Below are 10,901 nucleotides of genomic sequence, written 5' to 3' on the forward strand. Positions count from 1 at the left end.
TTAAGTGGTGATAAAACAAAACAAAATCAAACCCGTTGTTGTCCAGTCGATTCCAACTCATAGAGGCCCTATAGGGCAGAGTAGAGCTGCCCCCATAGAGTTTCCAAGCAGCACTTGGTGGACTTGAACTACCGACCTTTTGGTTAGCAGCCATAGCTCTTAACCACCAGCCACCAGGGTTTCCTCAGTGGTGATAATAACGTGCTGCTGTGCAAGGATTACACGAGGAGATGTTTGGACAGCACCTTGTACAAGCAACCGCCCCATAGCTGGTGGCTGGTAATATTACCAGAGCTGGGACTGAAACTCACGCCTCTAGCCTTTCGCCCTCTCTCAGCCCCAGGGAGAGCCTCTCGAGGCAGGGCAAGGTTGTGCGAGTGGAACAGGCTGTGGGCTGCACCGGGGCCTGTCTTCCTCGTTCCTCGCTAGCCTGGAGAAGCGCCGCGGGGCGACGGGAAACGAAGGGGTTAAGGTGATGAAATACCAGAAAACCAGCAAAGCTTCCCCCTCCCCTCGGCCCACTCCCGACCCGACCGGCCAGGCTAAATAAGCCCCTCCCCTCCGGCCCCGGGGCGGTCGCCGCGAGCTCTTTCCCTCCGCCCCTCTCACAGGACCTAATCAGCTCCCCTGGGAGGCTGAGCGGCGAGCCCCGCACCGAGCGAGGAGGCTGCGCTGCGCGCGCCGCGCCGGGGCCGGAGCCGGGCCTGGGCCGCTGGGTGTGAGCCGGCTAGAGGTGCACGGACCGCGACCGGCCGCACGGGAGCGGCGACGATGGCCGTGCAGGCGGCGCTCCTCAGCCCGCACCCATTCGTCCCCTTCGGCTTCGCGGGTGCCCCGGACGGGCTGGGGGGCGCCTTCGGAGCCCTGGACAAGGGCTGCTGCTTCGAGGACGATGAGACCGGGGCGCCGGCGGGCGCGCAGCTGGCGGGAGCCGAGGGCGGGGACGTGCGCGAGGCCACTCGCGACCTGCTCAGCTTCATCGACTCGGCGTCCAGCAACATCAAATTGGCACTTGACAAGCCCGGCAAGTCCAAGCGGAAGGTGAACCACCGCAAGTACCTGCAGAAGCAGATCAAGCGCTGCAGCGGCCTCATGGGCGCCGCGCCCCCCGGCCCACCTTCCCCCGGCGCCGCAGACACTCCCGCCAAGCGCCCGCCCGCCGCCCCCAGCGCCCCGACCGTGGCCGCCCCGGCCCACGGCAAGGCTGCCCCCCGGCGGGAGGCGTCACAGGCCGCGGCGGCTGCGAGCCTGCAGAGCCGGAGCCTGGCCGCGCTCTTCGACTCGCTACGCCAGGTACCCGTGGGCGACGAGCCGGCTGGGGGCGCGGTGACCGCTCCCGCCGCTGGGATCTGCGGAACGGGCGCTGGGGGCACGGGAGGCGACGCGGCCGGCCCCACAGGGGGCGCGGTGGCCCCAGGCGCCAGGAAGGTCCCGCTGCGGGCTCGCAACCTGCCCCCGTCCTTCTTCACCGAGCCATCCCGGGCTGGCGGCGGTGGGTGCGGCCCGTCGGGGCCCGGCGTGAGCCTGGGCGACTTGGAGAAGGGCGCCGAGGCCGTGGAGTTCTTCGAGCTGCTGGGTCCCGACTACGGCGCTGGCACGGAAGCGGGCGTCTTGCTCGCTGCTGAGCCTCTCGATGTGTTCCCCGCTGGAGTCGCTGCCCTGCGGGGACCCCCGGAGCTGGAACCTGGCCTGTTTGAGCCGCCGCCGGCGATGGTGGGGAACCTGCTGTACCCTGAGCCCTGGAGCGCCCCCGGTCCTCCGACCAAGAAGACGCCCTTGGCTGCCGCCCGCGGCGGCTTGACCTTGAACGAGCCCTTGCGCCCCCTGTACCCCGCCGCCGCGGACTCCCCCGGAGGGGAGGATGTGCCTGGCCATTTAGCCTCTTTTGCCCCCTTCTTCCCAGACTGCGCCCTACCCCCGCCGCCGCCCCCCCAGGTGTCCTACGATTACAGCGCGGGGTACAGCCGCACGGCTTACTCGAGCCTTTGGAGACCGGACGGGGTTTGGGAAGAGGTGCCAGGGGAGGAGGGAGCGCACCGGGACTGACTGCGAAGTAGCCTTCACTCCCTTTAGAAACTGCTGTGGGTTGTGCCTGCCTTCGGGTCTCTCCTAAACCTAAAGAACGATAGGAAAATGCACGTGGAGACGAACCGGGATTAAAAAAAAAATTCAATTAACAAAAAATTTCAGGAAAAGAGACGAAGAGGAATTGGAGATTGTTTTAATCGCAACCCCAGGAAATTTTTTTAAAAAAATTAAAAAGCCGTTGGTAGGTTCTTACTGCACCAGACATCAAGAAACCAAACGGAGTTTAGGGAATCGGGTGGGGATGGTAGAAGGGGCAAGAGGCGGCTTCTGTAGCCACCCAACCCTTCTCCAACTTTTCAGCAAAAGGTCAGTCTGAGTGCAGTGATTTTTAGTGTAATTGTCCCTTCCAAAACATGTCCTGGTACCTCCTCTTCCCTTTGAGTGCATTATGAATTAAAGCCTGTCTTGAAAAGAATGAAACAGAGGTATGTTGTTATTGATTTGAATGTTTTCTTAGAGGATGGTTTTCCTAGCTTTGCTAGGTGGGAGCGTTGAGCTGGAGTGGGGATTTAAGGCCTATGGTCCATTGCTGACCTTCCAGGTGCCAGGTATGGTTCTCTTCTCTAAGACTCTTTTTCTTAAATCCCACCTCCTGCCCCCTTCCTTCTTCCATCTTCCTGTCTCTTCACCAGTGCCTACTTTCCTCCATTTAATTTCATTGGTTTCTCCCATATTTTTTTCTGTAGGCCTTTCTCACAAATGTCTGATGCAGGAGGCTTAAATTTGCCTAATGTGGAGTCTATTTCTCTCCTTTGCTTTTCCCATTGTCTAACCACTTTGGGTGGGTGGGTAGGTGGGGACTGGGCAAATCATAACCTCTCTGTATCTGAATTTTCTCATCTGAGAGGGTGCGGATGGCAATAATCCTGGACTTCTCACTTTTTCACAGTTTGTTGGGTAGCTCAGAGGAGACATATAGAAAATGCCATGAGGCCACTGCAGTGCTTGACAAGGTTCTGCAGGTATGCAAATCTGTGTTCTCACACACACACACACATATACATAAACACATGTACATATACATCCATGTTGTATGCCACTGAATCGATTCTTACTCATAGTGACCCTGTAGGACAGAGTAGAAGTGCCCCAAAGGGTTTTCTAGGCTGTAGCCTTTATGGGAACTGATAACCAGGTTTTTTTCTCCTGCAGAGCAGCTGGTAGGTTGGAACCACCAACCTTTCAGTTAGCAGCTGAGCGCTTAACCATTGTGCTTCCAGGGATATGCATACATACATACACACATATGTACATATATAGATGTTTTCTATATACGGAAGAGATTAGGATTGTGGGTTCCCAAATTCTTTTTTGCCCATCTGTTTTCCTGGTAACTGCCCTTTCCCTTACAAGCTGTGCATCCTCTTTATCCCATCTCTCCCCTCCCCACTTGGATTCTACCTTCCCGCTCCTCCTCATTCCCTATACCCATACTCTCCCATGGAGCAGAATGGTAAAGGCTGTGAAGTTTCCACAGGAGTTTCTCTATTCTCTGAATAGCGGGTTCGATGAATGGAATCAGAAGGGGCTCTGGAAAGTGGATTCTGACCTGTTGTGTGAGGGAGATTTTGGGGGAAAAGTCAGAGAAATGTTTTAACCAGCCATGAATGTGGCAGAGAAGACTCACAGCACCATCAGGATGGTTGAGGAGCCGAGGAGGTAAGACTGGATGGGAAGTGACCGAATGGAGGGAAAGAGGGAGCCCCTCAGTACTGGAGACGTGTTGGCTTACTGGTTCCCTTCTCAACCAATCAGTGAAAATGCATGAAGAGGCCAACACCAAGAAAACATAAGGTAGATGTTACCAACCGATTGGTTACATTGCAAAGGAGAACTACCTCTGTTCAAGGCAGCCAAGACAGAGTATAAAAAACTCTAGATTTGAGCAAGTCAAAACCTCACTGTTACTGTAATATATTTTAAAATTCAGGTCAATGTTCGTGCATGTCAGAAGTACCGTGATGGTTTCAGAAAGGGATTTGTGGGGGAAAAAATGGGTATCAAGAAATGGCAGATGCAATTTTAAATCCTAAATCACTCTCTTATGCATAAAACCTTTCTTAAGAAAGCAGCACAGGGAATATAGCAGTGAGTCCTGTTAATGATAAAAAGAACTTTTGCAACTCCCAGATACTTGGTCTGTTGAATTTCTTTCAAAGTGGTGAACAATGATTAATTCCATTGTCTTAACAGAATATTGTTTGTCAATCTTTTAATTTATATACACTATTTTATATACGAGTCCAATACAGGTTAGAATTGCACATTAGGAAAACCTTAATAACCTTGTGACTATTACTAAGGTGGTAGTGTTACTGTAATGTCTCTTATGTTTCCTCTTCCTTCTTGCCTAGTTCAGTAAACAGGTCTGTCCCAGTATCTTGCGTGCTGTGCCTTTCACTAATAATGAGATAACACCAACCCTGAGTATTTCCATCTGCCAGGCCTTGGGGTAAGAATCAACTCACGGAGCCCCTTAATAGCATCACGAGGTAGTTGTTATCCTCATGCGGAAACTGAGGCTCAGATAGGTTAAATCACTAGCCAAAAGCAAATAGTGGATCCAAGACCCAGATCTCCAAGTGTCTTCAGTTAAGACCTTCTCCTGAGGCTCTGCTTTGTAAGTGTATATTTCCCAGCCCCCCCCACTACTAGCAGGTTTTTTTAAGCTCAACACTACTGATATTTTGGGCTGAATAATCCTTTGTCTTGGGGTGCTGCCCTGTGCATTGTAGGATGTTTAGCAGCATTTCTGGCCTCTACCTACTTGATGCTAGTAACATACCTCCCACAACCCTCCCCCCAAGTTGTGACCATCAAAAATTGTAGAAATTGTCACATGTCTCCTGAGGGACAAAATTACCCCTGGTTGAGAACCACTGTGCTAGACAAACATCTATGCAGTGTCTGTGGGGCACCTGGCACTTTCATGTACATTATTTCATTTAATCTTTACAAGGGTCTGTGCTTAGGTATTGTTATTATCCCTATTTTGTAGGTGAAAATTTGGAAAGACTGTGGGGAAGGGTTAAATCAGTCATTGTAGGTACATCTCAACTCTACTAATTTATCGGCCATGGAACCGTGGACCAGTTATTTAACCATATTAAGACATAGTCTTCCCATTGGCAAAGTCTGATAACAATCTATTGCAAAAGGTTACTGTGGGGATTTGACATAAGGTGTGTATAAACGTCCACCAAGGGGCTGAAGGCCCAGTACGTAGTACAAAGGATGCCAAGACTTGGTATTACGCCAAGGTTCCAAAAGACCCTGTTATCCAGGATGCAAAGAATGTGTGCTAGGCCCTTTTGTAGTCTCTATATTGCCTATCTCTGATTCCTCTTTTCCCCACACTGCTTTCCAGTTTGAGCACACCTGTGTTTGACCATAGTACCTACTGTAGTAGAGTAAGCAGTGCCCTGAGCTACCTGGCAAGGACTGAACACATTGTTGCTTCCTAGTATATGCCATTTTCTATTGAAACCTGTTAAAAGGTATTTTTATCTCTTGTTTAGCCACATTAATTGCCAATAAGGAATTCTTTTTAAGTGCAATAGTAGATATTTTCCCAGACACGAAATAAATTATAATCTGCTTATAATTTTATGCTTTGGGACAGGCTAGGGATCCTAGTCTAGTCTGTAGTAACTAGTACACTTGTATGCCACATTTCATAATTCCCTATCTCAGCTGGGCCTTTCTTGTGCCCGGAACGTGTTTTAGTGTCTTCCTGCATCCTCTAAAAGAGTCCCAAGCTTCCACCCTACCTTTTCCCTCACTCCCGTGTCCTGACAAAATGGGGACCTCAGTAATCAGTAATCCTGTCAATTTTCCACCCCTGCTTCTCCACAAAGGAGCCCTGATGCCACAGTGGTTAAGTTCTCGCCCACTAACTGAAAGTCAGCCCAGTGCCATCTAGTCAATTCCGTTAGGCGGTTCAAATCCACCTGCTGTCCCATGGGAGAAAGACGTGGCAGTCTGTTTCCATAAAGATTACAGCCTTGGAAACCCTATGGGGCAGTTCTACTCCGTCCTGTAGGGTCACTGTTAGTCAGAATTGACTCCATGGCAATAGGACTTCCACACTGAGTTTTTTCCTTGAGCAGGCAGGACTTTGTCCTGACCTCACAGTTCAGAGCCTTGCTCCTTTTCCCTTTTAAGGGCAAGATGCTCCCCATCAATTATCCTTTTTCTGTTATATCTTCAGCTTTATCTTCTTCATTTTTTCTTCTAACCTTACAAAAAATATTTAGATTGATATTTAACAAAAAAAAAAAAAAGAAAAGAAAGATGGGAAAACAGAAGTGAAAAAGCTCCCTCAACCCTGCATTCTACTTTAAATATTACCAACTCTTTCCTTTTAGAGTCAGGTCTTTCAGAAAAATAATCTATGCTTTTTTGCCTCTACCTCATCTGTTACGTAAACTTAACTAACTACACCTTGAATTCTGGTATGACCAACAATCCCAAATGTGCCTGGGGCTGTGGGTTGGGTTTGGTTTGGTTTTGGTATCCCAGTTTCAGTGCTGAAAGTTTCACATGCCAAGAAATCCATTAGTTCTGTGCAAACCAGGACGGTTGACCAGTGTACTTCTGCCCCACTGTCTTTTGGAAATTGCTCCCACTGAAAGCCCCAATTGCCAGACCATGGGGTCTCCAGTCTTCACTTTTTTTGACCTCTGTGTTGCAGCTGGATAGTTGGTCTCCACCTTTTTAGAACTCCTCCTTTGGTTCTTGGGATGTCATTTGATTTTGGTATTCCTCCTATCTCTCTGGCTATGCTTTCTTCTCTTTGCTGGAACCCTCACACATTGGGGTTCCCAGGGGTTTCCTCATTTCTGCCCTTTTCTCTTTGCATTCCATGCATACTGGTAGCTCTTCCCAAGGCTTTAGCTATCACTAATGTACTGATGACCTCTAAATCCACACCTGTATTCTTGGCTTCTTTCCTTCGTTCTAGACCCATCTTACCATAAGATTCTCAAACTTTATGCTCAGAACAGAACAGGCCATTTTTTTTTAAACCTACTACGTGGTGTCAGCCTAGTTAGCCCCACTCTTTCTTGCAACCTCCTCCCATCCTGTCCAAATGGTTACTAAGGCCTATTACCACCTACCTTCTAAGGCATTATGTTTCAAATATTCTTATTCATATCTTTTGGAAAATTTTTATATTAAGTCCTAATGTATACATAAACATAATTTTATATAAATCTATATTAATATATATCCAAAGTCCTTAACTTAGAGATATGGCTCCCACCAGCCTCTCCAACCTCACCTCTTACTCCTCTCCCAATGGTACCTATGTTCTGTGACTGGAGTGCTAATAGCAGATGCTCCATATCCACATGACCACTGTGAATTTACTCCTGTTGTGCCTATGCCTAGAAGAGACTCCTCTACTTTCTCTGTTTGGCTAATTTTTACCTAGCCTTTCATTTTCAGCTTAAGTGTCACCTTCTCTTTTAACAGCCCTGGATTAATTAAGTGACTCTACTCTTGATCCTCTAAGATCCCAGGCTCATTTTCTTATAGCAGTTAATTATATTGTTATAATAGTTGTTATCCTTCTACCTCCTCTATTGGGGAGCAAGTATCTGCCTCTGTATCATTTTCTGGAATCTGGCTCATAGTAATATGTAATAAATGATTACTGGATGAAGTGCTACGGCTGCTAACCAACGGGTCGGCAGTTCGAATCCACCAGGTGCTCCTTGGAAACTCCATGGGCAGTTCTACTCTGTCCTATAGGGTCACTATGAGTCGGAATTGACTTGATGGCACCGGGTTTCTGGGGATGAATTTTATGGGGCTTCAGAGTTGAAAAGGGGACTACTCACTCACTGTCTCATTTGAGTTTTGCCTTAAAACTGTCAAATGGCCATATAATTTTATACCACGATTAGAGGACCCACTCTGTAAAAAGAGTCCCTTTTTGGTAGGAACTTTAATTGTGACAGGGATTATGTATGTGGCAATAGCAACCATAAGAGGAATTTTATCCAGCCAAAGGGCACACTTATTTGCCTGGAGTAGAGCATTTAGTGAAAGACGTAGAGAGTATTGATGCTATGCTTTCAATCATTGTTCTGCCTATAAAAGTGACCAAACTTTCCTCTGTGAGATCAATAGTAACTAGAAGCTCTGCCCTTGTTGAGTCTAAAATTGAGCTTAGGAGTTAAGACTCAGGTACATGAAATGAGCAGTGTCATTATGGGGGTGAATAAAACAATACAAGAATGGTATGGGCAGTTTTTCTTACTTTAAAAACTTAACATTTCTTGAAAACATTCCAAAGTGAAAATAAATCATATTTATTTTTATTTGCCCATAAAATGAGATTTAGGGAGAGAGAGGGAGAGAGAAAAGGGACAGAGAGAGAGAGAGAATATGAATATGAGGCTAGATTCCTGTCAAAGGGCTGAAGATTCATTTATTCCATTTATTACCTATGATTTAAAAAAAATATAAGTAAAAAGTAATAATTTACTGTGCCATACAAAGTTTTTTTGTATTTAAATAGGACCTATGCAACTATATTTTGTTTTACTTTATAATATTATTTCAGGGAACACTAGGGAAGGGACTCTGTACAGATGTAACAAAACCTCTAGAAACTGTCTCCAGGTTGAGGAGACTCTGTCATCAGAGTCTCTATGATGCAGATAGTAAAGTACTTGGCTGCTAACCAAAAGGTTGGAGTCCACCCAGAGGCACCTCAGAAGAAAGGCCTGGTGAGTTACTTCTGAAAAATCAGCCACTGAAAACCGTACGGAGCACAGTTCTACTGCAACACACGTGGGGTTGCCATGAGGCAGAAGTAACTTGATGTGAACTGGGCTTTTTGGGCTTTCAGCAGCAAATGAGGTTCATTCTCAGGTTAAGCAATGACACACATGTAGCAGAGCGTTGCAACTGGCTACTTGTTAAGCACTCTGAGCTATTATTGAACCCCGTCTTATCCAGCTCCACTCAACTGTACATACTGAAGGCTTTTAACTTCCAGGTTCTGTTCAACATGGCATCTGGGCCAATAAGAACCTATCCTGACTGTGCATGGAGAGTCTACCCTTATCAAGTTGTTGTTGTTGTTAGGTACCATCAAGCTGATTCTGATTCACAGTGACGCCATGTGACAGAGTAGAATTGCCCCCATTGGATTTCCTAGCCTGCATCTTAAGCAGATTGCCAGGTCTTTCTCCTGCAGAGCCATGGGGTGGGTTTGAACCACCAACCTTTTGGTTTGGAGCTGAGTGCCTAATTGTTACACCACTAGAGCTCCTTCGTTCTCATCAAGAGTTGGGTCTAATGGCTACCTTGGCATCCAGTGGTAGTTGTGGGAAAGCCGGCAAGCATCTGTGTCCTCAAGATGATGCAGCTTTTCCCCTTCCCACCTCGATGTGTGCTTGATCTGTGTGGAATGGCTTCTGCCCTGGCTCCCACTCAAGTTCGGCTGGGCCTGGACCTCTCTTGGGACTCCCAGTTCATTTAGCTCGGGCCTGACACTCTTCCCCTTCACTAGACCAAGCCTGTGAGTGCAGGCACTGTATGTGTCTTGTCTGATGTTACACCCCCAGGGACTTTTCGTTTCTGACATACAGTTACTCAAATATTTATCATGTGAATGAACTGCCAGCCCTCCTTGCTGTTTCCTTGCCACCAAATTCAGGGCTAGCTCCAGCCACTGTTTCAAGTGGAAGCAAAATGCCTTGGAGCTTGGATGCTGCCTATTTTCTGACTGCCTTTCATGGAGTGTAGCAACTCTGAATGCATCACCCCACCCCCACAAACACATATCCAAGTCCATCTTATACTAATCCCAGGTTCTATTTTCCTCTAGGATCTTGTAGCTGGTCTGCCTTCCTAGCCCCAAGCCCTAATCAGTGTCTCTCATCCTGTTCTGGTTTCTTTTTTGACATTCACCCCGCAAAAGACCCACCTTTCATTTTCCAGCAGAAATTTTTTGTTATAGTCAAAAGTTGGTGGAGTTGTTAAAAACACACAAAATTAGCTATGTAAGTTATGATTTTATTTGGCAATAGTGTAAAAACAACTTTTTTTTTCTCAAAGTAGAAAATAGCAATAAAAAATGTCAGTCAGGCCATCTTATGGAGGGACTTCATGATACATCTCAATAATCTTGTGCCAGCCTGCCATTTTCACCAGGCTTAGTGGCCAAGGTTGCTGAATTATCACAGGTGAAATCAGAGATTTTTCATATAAAGATGAAAATTTATTTGCATGGCAGTGTCATGATCAGATCTGGTTTTTAGGAAGATAATATGATGGTATGATGGCCCTAGGTGTGCTCTCAGCTGGTAACTGAAAGGTTGGCAGTTCGAACCCACCCAGAGGTTCCATGGGAGAAATACCTGGCAATCTGCTCCTGTAAAGATTATAGCCTAGAGAGCCCTATGGAGCAGTTATACTATGTCATATGGAGTTACTCTGAGTCAGAATTGACTCAATGGCACCCAGCAACAATGACAACAACAATCTGGTGGTAATATTGATAATTACGGGGAGAGAGACTGTTGACCAGATGACAGATAAGAGGCTTTTCAATCATGCAGATGATGAGGAAGTTGCAGTGGGGATGGAGAGACAAAACTGAGCAATATTTCTGCAGTAGAATTTATAAAACTTGGTGAATATGGTAGAATGAAATAAAAATGACAGATTTTTGGTTTGCTGACTGGGTGAATGGTAATGCTATTGGTCAAGATGGAGAATGAGGTAGCAGAGAAGGTTTGGGGTAGTATAATACGGGGAAGAGGCACTGGTGTGTTAGAGGAAGAGAGGCACAC

At 47.2% G+C, this 10,901-nt stretch overlaps 1 protein-coding gene across 1 annotated transcript; it reads left to right on the plus strand.

Moving 5' to 3' along the window:
* Positions 1-622: 622 nt before the first annotated feature.
* Positions 623-2,487, plus strand: FAM181B (family with sequence similarity 181 member B). Its single transcript, XM_049889651.1, has one exon. The coding sequence runs from the start codon at positions 772-774 to the stop codon at positions 2,044-2,046; it is 1,275 nt and encodes a 424-aa protein (XP_049745608.1). The 5' UTR covers positions 623-771; the 3' UTR covers positions 2,047-2,487.
* The last annotated feature ends 8,414 nt before the right edge of the window (positions 2,488-10,901 follow it).

Source organism: Elephas maximus, chromosome 7 (assembly GCF_024166365.1).
Source record: "Elephas maximus indicus isolate mEleMax1 chromosome 7, mEleMax1 primary haplotype, whole genome shotgun sequence".
NCBI lineage: Eukaryota > Metazoa > Chordata > Mammalia > Proboscidea > Elephantidae > Elephas > Elephas maximus.